Consider the following 16,016-nt stretch of genomic DNA (forward strand, 5'->3'; position numbering starts at 1 on the left):
ATATACCACAAATATTGTCTGTCTGTATGTCTGTACACAAGGACGCGTTTGTTCCGGATAATCTAAGGAACGGCCGGACCGATTTTGCGGGAATTTCACAGGAAGGTAGCTCATGTGCGCTGACATATTATAGGCTTCTTTTTATTTTTTAATTCTGCACTAATATGAAGTCGAGGGCGATCTCTCGACCACCAAAAGTTAACCATGGCGAAAAGAAGTACTAGTTTCTCCAGAGATATATGTACTTTGTTTTAAAGATTATTTCACATACCTATTCTGATATTAACGAAAAGCAATCAAAAACGTTATTTTAACAGTGCTACCGACTGGTCGTGTGAGTTCACTTTAATTCGCAAATATCGTACTGTCATGGAATGTGTTATCATATTGTTGTGTTGTGTTTACAACAGGTGGATGCAGCAGATAACTCGGAGTACATCCTGGAGGATGACGAGTGCCCGCTCGCTATCGTGATGACACATCCACATCGCAGTGAGTAATGTTTCAACTTTTACTATCTGTAATACTTAGTAAAGTAAAAATACATTTGAAGATTATGATATCGGCTTTAGAGATCTGGTGTTTTTCTTATGTTTATTACTACAGTATGTTTTAGTAAAACAATAAAATAGTATTCGTTAATCCTTTTTAGCGCCATCTTTCAATATTTTTATTGGTATTAGTAAGTAGGTATTCATTCATAAAAGTCGCAAGTAGCGAAACAAAGATGGCGCTGGTTAAAGAAGAATTTTATGAGTTACAAGCTGTCGCCCGCGACTCCGTCCGCGCGCAGTTAAAAAAAACTAAATGGGGGGGGGGGTTATGAAAAATAGATGTTGGCCGATTCTCAGACCTACTGAATATGCTCACAAAATCTCATGAGAATCGGTCAAGCCGTTTCGGAGGAGTGCGGTGACGAAAACTGTGACACGAGAATTTTATATATCAGATAATTGGCTACAAGCTACAAAGTTTTTGCAGAAACATTTACATAGAACATTACTGTATTCTCGGATTTTTTCAGAGATAGTAATCTTACTTAATATTATAAATGCGAATGAATAGATGTATGGATGGATGAATGTTTGTTAGAAGGTATTTCCAGAACGGTTCAACGGATCTCGATTAAATTTGGCGTAGATATAGAACATAGTCTGGAACAACACCTAGACCTGTTACGGTTAAGTTTTTTGGTACCTGTTAAGGTTTTTTTTAAATGATTTGCGGATGAAGCCGCGACCGACTGCTAGTAACTTTAAAGTGTGTAAAACAAAAAAAATGTCAATATACAAAATTTTATTAGCTCCGTCAGAGATGAAATATTTTTTAAAAGAAATATGTCCTGAAAAATTGTTTACTTTCGTGAGTTTCCACGTCCACATACATATAGATAGTTTTATTTTGTGACTGAATAGCCACTGTTTGCCTTAAAGAGGCATTAACAGTTCCACCAGGCTTGAGATGGGCGAACACAGATGGCGCTTAGACTAAACCTCGTTTATGAGTAACTAAGCTCAACGGCTCCCTCAGGAGCCTTGGCTCGGGCTGTTATTTCAATATTATAATATAACCGTATTGGACATAGACAGTCATCTTTCAGCGTTTGTATGTACCTGTTATTTATGCTACTTCCTATTATGTTTTAATATGTACATAATATATTTGCTTTTGAAAATCAGTCCACTTCATTCTAATACAGTTGAATAGATTCGTTTCAGTCACGTCATTGTAATTTCACTTGAATAAGTATGAAATGTGAAAAGCAAATAAAATGAATGGAAGATATAAATTTGCCTGTCGTTTTGATATTGCGAGATGAGCGCGGTGCGCTTAGCCAGATATAACACTTCGTTTGCTTTTACAACACTATATCCATATTCTTTCAATCTATTGTCTGTTGTGAATGTTGTGAAAACATATTTGTATTTAACAAATTTTGTTATAATATTATATTTATAATTTTGTACTTTTAACTCGGTATTGTATCATTTATACACCAGTTTATGGCACTCAGCCGGAATCTACGGTTTTCGTCCTATGTGTCGTTTTAACTAATGTCGTGTCAAGCGGATGATAATGTCATACTTGTGAATCTTTAGTCATGAGCCTTTGAAATCATAGAACAGATGTTTAAATCAGTATAAGTATAGTGGAACCATGTTAAGCGAAAGTTTAAGAGACCGCGATAGTTTTTTCGCTTTTAGAGGTTTCTCAAACCCAAGCTTCTCGTTTATGGAGGTCGTCCGTCGGGACCAGACAATGACTTTCGTTTATAGAAGTTTCTAGATTATCTAGGTCCTAGATAATTAGAGTAATGTTCTTAAAGATTATTTCAAAATGTCAATTTATGTAAATTTTCTAATTTCTTTTACCTTATATTTTTTTAATGTTGGTACCATATAATTGAATGCGTAGTTTGGGCACGCAATAGAAATGAGAACAAAACGTGCTTAAATCATTAAAAAAATGCTTTCCGATCACATAACACAGTTGTAATGCATTTTAAATAATCATCGTTAGTTTTATCAATGAAACGAAATGTTTCAAATAAAGTAGATCAACGGATTTTATTTATTTGGCTCCTTAAGATTTTTGGCGCTTCTGAATGTCCATTACTCAATAGATGTGGGTCATTTGCCAGAAAAACTGGCAAATGACTATGCAAACTGGATTTTACAATGCGGTGACATTTTTTCTTTGGTATTCCATAGCTTATTAATGCCATCTTTAAAAAATAATTGAATGACATTAGATTTATTTGATTTCGTGTATTTTATTTTATTAGTTATCGCATTAAAATAGAATTTTGAGCTTCTATAGTAAATTTTCAACATGGGATATGTCCTTTTTATCATGATAAGTGAAAACTTTGTAATCTATATATATAAAAGAAAGTCGTGTTAGTTACACTATTTATAACTCAAGAACGGCTGAATCGATTTGACTGAAAATTGGTGGGCAGGTAGCTTAGAACCAGGAAACGGACATAGGATAATTTTTACCCTGTTTTCTATATTTTATTCCGCGCGGACGGAGTCGCGGGTAAAAGCTAGTGTCTTATAAAACGTTTTTCAACACTAGGAGTTTTAAGCCATATTGTGGATTTTTTAATAAACTTGTTTGCAAGATCTATCGCTACGAATTCCCACTGAAAAAATACTGTACCTAATTATCGCTTGACATGCCTTACACAGCTGACGAATAATTAGGCCATATAGGTTTAAAATGTCACTACCTATCTCCATATTAGTGTATTTGATACACTTTACATAAATATAGTCGTCTGTGTAGAGTTAGAACTAAGCACCTGTCTTGAAATATTACTATTATTTCGTAACTCGATAGGTAAAATATGTTAATTGCATTAAAGGCCATCTTCTGTACCTTGATGCATGAATAAAGTTGCGTTTCAGAGTAAAGAAATGTATTAAAGGCAATAGTAAATTTATGTGTTTTAACATGATTAGGTACTGATCATATTTAAAATATATTTTCTTGATGAGATCATCCTGATGAGGAAGTTGTGAGGGTAAAACAATTTCTTTTTATAAGCAAACTACTACTTAGACCGCGACATCGTGGACCAAGTAGGTCAATGTGGAGAGTTTTATGTAGGTACAAAATGATGCGCTTGGACATTATGGGAGTACCTACTGGAGGTGTGCCGTGTGCCGTGTGCCGTGTGTAGTTGATGTGCGGGGACCGGGCGCGGACAATGCTCGCCGTCGCCATCGCCGCTCCGGCAGTCGGCAGTCGGCTGGCAGACGCCGCGCCGCGTGCCCACTGCGTCCGCAGACATGGACTGGGGCATCCGGCGTAAGTTGGCCCTCCAACTCCCCCGCCGCCCGCGCCTCGCACTGCCCGATTGTAAACAAACGCATGTGGCTCGACTCGGCCGAGCAGTCCGACCGGTGTGCTCGCACATGCCACTCCGCTCGCGGTATTTTTAACCCGTTCCTCGGTTCGATGCCCGTTCGTTCGCCGAATCGATATGCATAACACCGTCCTTGGAAGTTTCTTTACGCGAAATTCCATGTGTTTATAGTTTTAGCAAGTTAAGTTTCTAAGCAAAAGTTTCGGCGCAAGCTCGTAAGTTACAAACTTGTTTTGTTCTAGTTAGGCACGCTCTCATTCGGCCACATTGGAAGTTGACTTTCTTGATTCGATTTTATTGTCAAGCCGAGTTCACAATGTTCCTTCGAACAATAAATTCAGCAATTTCATTTTGCGAGGGAACACCTTAATAAAAGAACTCTTTACAGCGTCCATAAAATTGTGTGACAAAGAGCAATTTGACCTTTCGCGTTACGAGGCAATTGAGGAGAGCCTTTTAGTGACTTAATAAGTGGGATCAAACTCCTAGCTTTATTAGCCAAAATTTTACGAGAATCAAGAATCTTTATGTCAAATCTGTTTTAATCAAAAAACATTGGAGTCTCGTAAATTTCTCATTTATAACTGGGACTGCACGTACATCCATCAAATTTATATCGGCAAAGTTCAATCAAGTGTTCAAATGTCAGGAAGCAAACAACCCTCTTCAATTTAGTGGCTGTATTTGTAGCGAAGATTCATTGGTGTTATATTATACTGGGGACTGGGAACAATCCCTAGGGAATTGATGTGCTTCGTCTCGTCGGACGCAACCTTCATAAAACTAAAACAAAGTTAATTTATTTGAACATTATATATGAAAACATCAACATGTGACTTTGCAAAATTAAAACATGATATACATGTAATGTAAGCACGTCGTTGTTGCTAATTTACTTTGAAACCTTTCGTCTAATTGTGTTGTTTATCTGCCACAAGCGTAATTTAATTGTGACTTGGAATTGTACGACTGTGGAAAGCTGCAACGACGACAGCATATTGTGACGCCGATGTATTTAGTTGTTAAATGTTCAGTTCAGTTTCTATCTCTATCGCTCCCGTTTACATCAATATGAAATTTTTGTGAGACCTTAAAATTTATTTTTATTACAGAGCAATATTTACCAAAAGAAAGTATATCCTACTCAGAACGAACACATAAGCACATGCAACTAACAAAACAAAATCGTGATGTGCTTTCAAATTGATTTACGCATTATTTCCGTGAAGAATACGAGAAAGCGCATCTCAAATTTTGCACGACCAGCCTTATGGCCAGTGATACCCGATTATTCTGTGGGCGTAGCGAATCGACGACGCTGCGAGCTTTCGTTGAACCGAATTTGGTTTACAAATGCTTCCAAATTAGTCTCGCAATGGTTTAACGAGTTCGTTGTTATGCTTAGTCGATAAGCTTCAAGACTTAGCGTCGTTTGAGCTTTGATATTTACCTTCTAGTATTCAGTTCTAGGACATTGCTAATATCTAAGAATATATTTACATTTTACTACCGTCGTAATAGCTTTGAATACATTGTTTCAATGGCATGATCCTAGTTTGAAGTAAATACTTCTTAAACCGGTCCGTTAGAAGGTTAATTTAACTTTAACGTCACAATAGAAATTCGATAGAAATTGATATCGCAGATTCAAAAATTACTCAAATTCACAACACAAAAAAGATACCAAAACAAAGGTTTCGTAGAAGAGTGAATGTGTAATAGAATTGCTTACATTTTATATGACGTAAACACGTTATTCCTACTAAAGCTGGATAGATAGACTTTTCTAGTGGCTTCGATATTTCTAACCTTGTTTCCTTTTTATTTATGTACCCTGGCGTGTATGATAGCAGACTTATTTTGTTAATTACTGAGTTGACATTAGACTTTTATTATACTAGACTTATATGTAGCGACACGAGATGTTTGTTTTTCATGGAACGCAAAAAAATGTATTTTTGTATTTAGGGCTACAAGGCGCATTCAGGTGTAACACTTAAAATTCGTTCTGCATTTTTAAAGATATCCTGAAATTAAGTAACAGCGTGGAATACCCATTTATTTTTGAATAAAAAAAACATCATCATTCATAATTATCATTTCTGTTTCATTTCCGTCGGCGTTTTTTTTTATTTATTTTATTTTGAATAAAAAAACATATCAGTACTAAAAAATATTAAAATGCTAGAAGTGATTAATATATTTATTAACAATGGGTAACATCAACCAATACATAGAGACACTAAACAGCAAGTTTATAAATATCCATACACTCGTTCTCATACGTTGTTGTCAGTGAAGCGATACGGCATCGGCATCGCAAGACTGAAGTTGTCGCCGGAAGTGCACGTGGTTCATAAAGTGGTGCTGATCTAAGGACTCACTGGACCGAGACATAAACTACTTACTAACATAAGTGAACGAAAAATATAGGGAACAACTTATTACTGAAACAATAAAAAATACGTAACAGTAATTATTAGTACGAGTTAATAATGACCTAAGAAAAGATTTATCTCTTTAATCTCTGATGCGAGTTAACATGTTTATCTCGTAATTTTTGACGTTGATTAAATTTTTCAGCAATATTAGTCATCTTAAAAATTTCACGGTTTTATCTTAGGTCTGACAGTACCTTTAATATTCAAACAAGTATGTTAATATCAAGCTTTAATCTATACCTATCAGCATACGATTACCCTTATTCTTCTATTTTATGTACACGTAGAACTCTTACAGTTCTTTTATTACTAGAAACCTTCGCGTTTGCATATGTATGAAACTGTTAAATTTGTTTTACACTATAGACGGTAGACACAATAAACTTGAAAAATGCCATATTATAACAGATTTTGTTGAGACGTCGTCAGTAATTGGTAACGCAGTGTTGAACACACGGGCTCCGTCAGCTCAGCGTTCGTTTCAGTTCACGGTCACGCAATAAACGAGAAAGGCAGTTTGCAAAGCAATAGAGACATAGTAAAGCTTATTTCCTTTATTACGTTGTTAAAACTCGGATCCATTTCACGTAGGGAAACGATAAAATGCGATGGCGGGTCAGGGGTGACATTGTATCTGAAACGCGGATTATATGAAAAGCTACTGTAATCAGATCATTCCAATTCGTGTATTTGTAATCCAAATGAATTTCAAAACCGTTTGGATAAATTCCTTTTTTTCAATTGCCGTCTTGTTAACGAGAAAGCTTAACATAATTTTTTTATGCAAAGAAATGCGATAGAAAATTTTCATTCTATAAAATATGTCAAAGAGAGTGGCACTGAAGTAGGTAAGTGATCAATTAAGGAGGAAAGTGGATGCAGGTCAGAGAGTCTTCTCAACATCAAAGTTTCCTTACCGTGGAGGTTAACAACCCACAAGGAAGTATTCTTTTATACGTGGATTTAGCACGCGCGGTGCTAATCGATATTTTAAAACATTGACTTCCTACAGCCACAATGTTTACTAATAAAGATCGCCTAATGCCAACCGCCCGCGTGTCTCGCTTCGAAACTCATCTGTCTCGCAATCAATTAGTAATACGTCCAAGTTGACTTGCTCTGAATAAGTTTAAAATCAAATTTACTCTTCACCAGTTAACTGATCCTATTTCAACTAGAAATGTTAATTAAGTTCTATTTTGTAGAGTTAGATGGTGAAATATACACTGTCATTTTGTTTTCTTTCGGCGGTGAAATAATATACAGAGTTAATTCTAGTAGCTTTAGAAAACATAAAAGTTAATGCCTCAAGAGATCTAATATCATTGTCTGACAAATAACTTACGTGTAAGTTTTGTTTGACGCTAAAACTTTTGTTACTCGAAGCACGTAGTCAGATCTAAAAGGTCACGCCCCAACAGACTGCTACCCTCACCACATGGACGTCCTCGCAAATAGTTCCTGAGGGAAATCAAGTTGCCCGCACAATCTATTTAGCCCCAACTCTACATCACGTGTCAGTTTTGCTAAAGTTTTTAATTGATAGCATAGTAATTGGTTTTACCCTGACAGTATGTTTGAGTTATTATCGTATTCAGTTTCATCAAAGTTTTGTTTGAATAAATTATGAACACAACGACCGATATATTTGTAGTAAAAGTTTTGAGAAGCTGTTTCCTTTAGAATGATAGTTGTTATCATTTTAGTTTCATTTGTTTGTTAACAAAATATTTATAGACACTATACTGATACAGCATCTTTTATTGATATCATTATTTGTCAACGGTCTATTTTTTTTCTCAAGTTCTAATTGTATTTTATTATGTCTATAAAATTTAAAAACTATAATTGAAATTGCCACTTATCCATGAGACTTGACAGTTCAACAGGAATTGTTTACACATACTTCTCATTCCTTCCTCCTTGTGATTATAAATGTGAATGTTTGAATGGATGGATAGATGTTTGTTAGAAGGTATCTCCAGAATAGCACGGATTTCGCTGAAATTTGTCATGGATATAGAACATAGTTGCGAAGAACACATAAGCTACAGATTAAGTTTTTTTTTTAATTCCTTGCGGACGTAGTCGCGGGCGACAGCTAGTACTAAATAAAACATCAATAATTTTACTTATAATAAATATTCTAAATTTGTATTGTTGAATGATATATTTTGTTAATAATCCACAATCGGCATCTATGTAAAGTTCACACAAAGGTACTCTGAATACCTAAGTAATATGTTAATGTATGCAATGTGGAGCCGATCATAGTGACCTTCATTTTGTACGGGCCGACTGTACCACATTCAGAGCTCAGCCAAAAGACCTGTATTAATGTTGAGGTAAACCGGCGCTCTCCTCGGAATTAAAAAGAAAGGCGTACAATTGCCAACATTCTCTTTGATATCAATTTAGATGCAAAAAAAACAGTTATCCAATCATTTATATTCGAAGTTGCTTTAATTTGAGTATAAAAATATTCCACTCTCAGATTGTGAAGCTTTGGTAATGTCACTTTGACTTAACCAGGCTTATATTTAATTTTAATAATTTTAGTTTTAGTAATACTCCTTATTTGTCTGCTAAATAGAAGATTTTTGAAAGTAAACATAAAAGAGTTAACTTGTTACATTCTTTTAGTCTCTTTGGAACGTCAAGTGATTCACTCGCAGAAAGCCGGAGGCAGATTTTTTAATTACATAAGTATTCAGTATGTTATTTTCTAAGAATAAGCATAAACATTACAAGCTTTTTCTTAAAAATATGAAAACTTGAAATAGTGAAAGTTAGCTACTGTGTATGTGTGTATGTTTGTAATTTTAGTGATTTAATACTACCAAGTTACCAAAATATCTCACAATTGTCTAATAAAGTTAATAAGAACAACGGTGTCATAATTTTGTTATAGTGGTTTAAATGTGATCTTTTACAAATTTTTGTTTCATATTTTCACATTTCTACATTCATTTATCTTCATATGTCCAGTACAGATCATTTGTTAATCCCTTTTAAGATAAAATTGTCACAGTTTATAAAAACAAATTGTAAGGGACTTGACAGCTGGATTATGTTAGGCTCGTGACCTTTTTGAGAGTAGATTTTTAGCGTCATACAAAACCTTGGGGTCCCATTGTAATGTTGAGTGACGCCTGGTCGGGTATCATTGCTATTGCCATTAAGTGTACGTGTGTACGTATTGTACTACTACAATAGAAGCCACTCCTTGTATATTAGACGATCAATACCTTTATTTGCTTATCTGTTTATCAAAATAAACTAGGTATAAATTATTACTTTTGTTTTCGAAACATGTCATGGTTGTTAGTATCAACTGTACTCTTAGAAATAGGTAAAGAAGGGTTTTCTTTTTCTTTATGGTCATGCATATAATACTTCTAGTATTTTCTACTTACTGAATAGACGAAATGAATAATAAATAGAATTGTAGAAAATATTTCAGTGAAACAAATATTCACGTTTTGTGTCCCTTGAGCTCTCTTTAATTCGACGGTTATTCAACGCATAAAGAAATGTGTATTAAAATGTTGTACGAATTTGCGAAAAATAAAAGTGTAGTCCTTTCAACGTCTCAGAGCAAAGTGCTTAACTTTTTCTCTTGACTTAATACAGTAGCGTTTGTGTACCCAAAAAAAACATATAAAATTCAAGTAGCGTACCCAAACTTATTTATGTTGCCGTTTTTGTATAAACTTAGAATATAAGACACGATTTAATTAAAAAAAAAAGCTCAGGATCCTGAACGTGACGAGTATGCCTTTATTAAAAAATGCCACTATCCACTTTCTAGTCTTTTTCCACTCAGAACAGTCTCAAAATAATCTACATTGGGCCTTACTTGTATTTTTGAGTAGGATATACATATTTAGTTGAGTTAATTTAACCTATTTTTTTTATAATTAGACTAATTTGAGTTTTATCTCAGCTTTATCTAATCGTATAGCAAGAGTTGTAAAATAGCTTATTGTTTAGTTAGATTGCATTAGTTACGATTAAAGTAATTTCAAATACCATTTATGTAACTAGATTGCTACAATATAGCCCTGCTAGAGATAAAATCGGAAACTTTCAAAAAGTCCGTATTGTATTTGATTTATTACTCTGATCTCACAATGAACAAAATAATACACGCTACTTTCAATATCGTATATCCGAAAAGAAAAATGTCGTCCTAATTTTGTTAGATTTCCAAACATAAATAAACATGTACATTTCTATTGATTTCATAAGGCTTTATCAAGTCCATTGAGCAGGTGAATTTTGATTTTCTTCAAGGAGGGACCCACCTTGTATCGATATTTTTCCCAACCTTATCTCCCCTCTAATCAAATCAGCGTCTTTTCAAAACCTTGATCAATTTGCAGTCTTGCTTACAAATGTAACTTGTGTTTTTTTTTTATATTTTTAATCTTTATACGCAAAAAGTTATTGAATACATATTGACGTGGAACACAGGCTTTATATTTATATAATGTAAAAAGTAAGCGATCTCTTGGCTTGCTGGAGGCCAAGACCCACTTTTGGTCTCTGTGCTAGCGGAGTAAGTAAAAAGTAACTTGTATGTTTGGAAATTCTTTCGTACAAATAATAATAGTAGGTGTCAATATTTTTATATAGGTTTGAATTGACCATTTCACAATTATAATATAGAAAATTTTTGGGAAAAAATTATATACATTTTCTAAAAAATGTATATTTGTAGTGTATGATGTTGTGATTCGCAAATTTTTTTTCTATTGTGGTTTACGGGATATTTCTTGTTTATAAATATTTTAATAGAGTAATGTTATACGGAAGGTATTATTATCAAAACAATCTATTGAGCTGCTAAGAAACATGCTTTTCCTGTATAAAAGTATTGTGTACTACATTGAATTCTTTCATTGATTTTCTAGTATTAGTAAAGTGTACGACTGAATAGTGTTGTGTTGAGTGTGCCGTGAATTACAAAACTTTACGATAGGTATGTACTGTATTTTAAACCAGTTTTGTTTTATCAATTAAATTGGGTTTTAATATTAACCAATTAACATTTAATAAAAAGTAAATTTTTGCCAAGTCGTAATCTAAAATAAATCTTGTTAATAATACTCGGTGTCCTTCAAAATAAATATTTAGAGTATAGAAGAAAATTATGTTCCTATAAATTTTTTTCTATGTCATCTGGCAAGAAAATAGCTGTACGATGTGATATTTTACTTTTTTTAATTTACAATCGGCTGCTTAACGTGTCACAATATTAACGCGCTCTATTGACTTCATCAGTTAGCCGTTATGATAGAGTTTAAAAATAAAATAAACTTATTATGCTATTTATGCTCTAACATTGTTGTGATATTGGAGAAGAAAATCTGTGATATTATTTATTAAATCTCATTTCTCTATGTAACGTAACACATTATGCCATTGTTGGACTGAACGTTATGTTACCGTATCTGTGAAGAGCAGGTGCTGCTATTTTTGAAGCCTAACGAAATTTAAAAAACAATATTTTATTTAGAAAAATCAATCGCAGAGTTTTAACATGTATACTTGATGTAGTGTTTTTCTTAGAAAAAAAGAGTCGTTACTTTCCTTAAACAATAATATTAGGATAATCGGTCGAGTAAAGCTAGGGGAATCCGAAGCTTGCTCGTCCAATTCATACAGAAAGCTTTAGTTCTTTATTATTTTTGAGTTCGTGGATTGATAGTGATCAAGGCGCAACAGGTGAAATGTGGTGTAAAGGTCACCCAGGTCGGGCGCCGTCGCTACCACCAAGCCTAATTCATTCATGCGATGGTTAGGCTGTCATATGTTTGTATTCTGTTACATTCTGTCCATGTAGTGCCTGTTGATTTTTATTCATACATTATTCAGGTGGATGAAATTCTAAGAGATATTTCGCGTAGGTACTTACAGCTCATATGCTATAAACATTAATATCACAACGGTAAATCTTACTAGTCTTATTAATAGTATAAATGCGAATGTTTAGATGGATGGATGGATGGGCGGATCGATGGATGTTTGTTTGAAGGTACCTCCGGAACGGATGAAAAGTTCTTGATGAAATTTGGCACAGATGTAGAACATAGTCTGATAGAACGCTTAGGCTACTTATACGGTTTTTTTTAATTACGTGCAGACGGAGTCGCGGGCGACAGCTAGTATTTTATAATTTGTACACAGCTTAGCTAGTCAATAATTTTTTTTTAATATTTGTGACATTTGTACTTTCATAGAATTTAAAGGCTTCTAACTACTAACAACTACTCGTACAAACAAGCGCTTGACATTTAATTAGGCCAACGAAACAAAGAGAGGTACAAAAATTGTACGATATCTTCCCTAGCGCTCGTGCTTCGGAATATACAATAAGATTATTTTAACTGTCCCGCTTGATATAGAATTCAATTAAATTTATCTAAAATGTTAGTATAAATATAATTATTTTTTTTATAAATATCCGCCTGTTATCAGTCGTTCATCGCTGTGGTTGTGTCAACTTTTACGTATTTTGTACTTCAACTTTTTAAAGCATAAAGTGAGCTATTTGACCTACTCTTGTATGAATCGATGTAATAAGCAATAATTGTCCAAAATATAACGCTAATCATAAAAATTGTAAGCTTTTTAGCATAGAGAACGAAGACACAGACTATATATTACAGTCATATCAAATTTAACTTCGGGAGGAAAACTTGTTCAGCATTTTCAACATTTGACTTTGTGACATTTTACCCTGAAACGATATCGCCGTGGGGGACGTGGGTGGTAATGTCGCTTCGGTTAGTCTCTGGCATAAAGTCGACTTGACGCGACAGACGCGGATCATGTGGATCAATTAAACACTGGAGTATGCTTTTCAATCGATCATTCAGTTGAAGACTAGGTTACGTTCAGAAGGAGCTTTTAATCGGTAAATGTTGGTAATTGTTGATCTAGTCTCTTTTATTTTAGACATAAGTTGTACTGTAATTATTTTGTGGGCGTAAGAACAATATGTATTTATTTTCATATAATTTAATCTCTTTCTTTTTTAATGCTGCCTGGTCGCATTATGGTAGCTTCCCCGACATTTCTTCATTTCCATTCATTTCCATTTTATGAAATGTTATAAAATATGACTGACTGGTGTAAAAGCTATTTCAGAATCCGTTTAACTGGAGCGTTCTCGATTTCGAAGACGTCATCTCGATCGCTTCAAATAACAAAAGATAACATCTTTGGTATTGATTCAGAATTGATAGCGTGGCTGAGCGTTATAAACTTGTATTTTAACTTATTTTAGTTCCATACGGATATTAAATACTCTTTATTCATGTATAGTCATAAACAAGACTCGATGACATCAAACATGCGTACTAATTAAAGCCATTTGGTAACTCGTTCAATAAAACGATAATATTTCATCGATATTGGTTACAATACTTTTTTTTTATTTCAGGGTCTCTTAGCGACATAATTATCAAACATTTAATTATGTTTCATCGTGCTTATTGAATCCAGGTTTTTTAAATAGTCCTGTCAAAATATTCTATACTACTTACGGTTCAGAGCGGCCCAGCAGCGCTAATGATGTTGACAGTGTCAACTCCCCGGCCCCGTTCCTAACTCACACTCCTTTCCTTCAGCCCTGCACTCCACACGATTCCCTCGGAAATGGAACGCTTCTCTAAAGCTCTCAAATCTTGTTATGTACGCCATTTATCGACACTCGTCCCTATACGTCGTAAATTTATTGCTTTTTGCCATTTCGTGTTAAAAAAATAAATGACGCGACAACGCAATTACCGTGAAATGGCTTAGTGGGGAATGCTGTACTGGAATTTATGGAGGCTATAAGTGCAGCTTGAGCGAGGTCGCATCGATTTTACTTTTTATACTTAATCATAAACCGTATTAAAAAAAAAGTCACCACGTCACAAACCATTATGAAATATCGCTCACATCTAACTACTCCTACAGTTCTTACCATCTCAATTGTTACTGCAGACATGAGGGATTCCGGTGCGGTCCCTTCATATTCACAAATTTGAAATACGCATGTTATGCTAGTCTATAATAATATTTTCTGTTGAACTATGGCGACTAAACCATCCATGATAAGTTGGGAAGTCAGTCGGTAGAGCTAATTCGAATGTTTAGTTTGGATCACTTAATGAAATATTATATTGTAAATTAACGTTGTTGTTGCATAGGCTCCATCATGTTCCACGTGCGGCGGCGGCCGGCGGACTCGCAGCCGCGGCGACGCAAGAAGAAGGCAGGTGGTGCTGCGCGGCCCGGCACCGAGCCCCTGCTGGTCGAAGTCGCACCCGATGGCGCCGCGCTAGAGAACGGACGCCGTATGCGACTCGCCGATGTGCTAGAGGTAGCCTGCATTCTTGTTACTATACGATAGCACTTTTATGTCACATACAACTTCTTAACTTTACTTGTATGGCTCAAACTTAAGTATATATCGTCTCAAGTGATGCAGAAAGCTTTTCTGATGTTAAAAACTTTTGCATTGGAGCTTCTTATCAGAATTGTAACATCCCTAGAAATATATTTTTTTTCTAATAATATACAGTTAAATACAAAATCCTAACAAGTTAAATACAAAATGCAAAACTGAAATATTTGCTCTTATTTAGGAGAGTTTTGAACTCAAATAAATCAAAGTGCTGTATAAACCAGCCACAGCGCGCTCATCTTTATTATGTGAATTGCTACGTATAGTCGTGTGATATATTATTCAATATAACTTTGCAAAATTAATGTCATAAAATTCTTCTTCTTCTTGAATTGCCTCTTCGACTAACAAAGGTTAGCGATCAGTTATCCATATTTAAAAAAAACACAAAGGATTACCAAAAAAAAACACTTTTTTTTTGTAAAAAGTAACTAATGACTGGTCGTTTCTAAGTTACATGCTCCCTTAATAATAGTGATGACTAATTAAAAAAGGGTTTGGCGTGAGCGTAGGTACATATATTGAACTGTCTGCAACAGGAAATTATATGTATGTCGTGTCAGCTTATAATTACGGTTTTTATGATATTACTTTCATTATTTCTAGTATGGAAGATAGCTTTGTTAGTGAAAATGATAGAAAGGTCAAAATAACCTCATCGTTCTCAACAATATGTTTTGTTATATCTACAAAAAAATCAATACAAATTTAGTTACATAGTTACTTCACCTTTTAAACTATTCCTATTAAATAAACAATTTATTTGGAACGCATTATATTTATGAAGTTTACGTCACCGTATATTTCAAATTTTATGACACCTGTATAGCAACGATATTGTTATTTCTGTTTATATGAAGAGATGAAAGAAAAGGCAATATTTTTGTTACTAGCTTTGCCCGTGACTTCGTTCGCGCGGAATATATAAAGTTAAGCCATTATGGAGATACTTTCTAACAAACATCCCTCCATCTAAAATTTCGTATTTATAACATTAGTATGATTACAAGTGTTACGACAGTGGAGACCCACTGTGAACATTATCTTGTTACATGTTTAATCAGATTAGGTAACGCAATGCTGTCGAATAAGAGCTTTCGGCTCAGCGTTCTCGGATTCATTTCCTTTGACTTGGAAATGTGATACTTAAAAGCTACGCGATTTGAGTTTTAGTATGTAATCTTGTATGGCCTAGTAACCCCTGACTTAGGCTCCGAGCACCTCAGTGGGTACGTATAGT

At 34.5% G+C, this 16,016-nt stretch overlaps 1 protein-coding gene across 1 annotated transcript in view; it reads left to right on the forward strand.

Moving 5' to 3' along the window:
• LOC106714968 overlaps positions 1–16,016 on the forward strand; it is a 54,874-nt gene that overhangs the window by 21,834 nt on the left and 17,024 nt on the right. The window contains 2 exon segments of the mRNA XM_045678428.1: positions 411–492; positions 14,520–14,692. Coding sequence (XP_045534384.1) covers positions 411–492; positions 14,520–14,692 — 255 coding nt within the window.

This window comes from Papilio machaon, chromosome 6 (genome assembly GCF_912999745.1).
Source record: "Papilio machaon chromosome 6, ilPapMach1.1, whole genome shotgun sequence".
NCBI lineage: Eukaryota > Metazoa > Arthropoda > Insecta > Lepidoptera > Papilionidae > Papilio > Papilio machaon.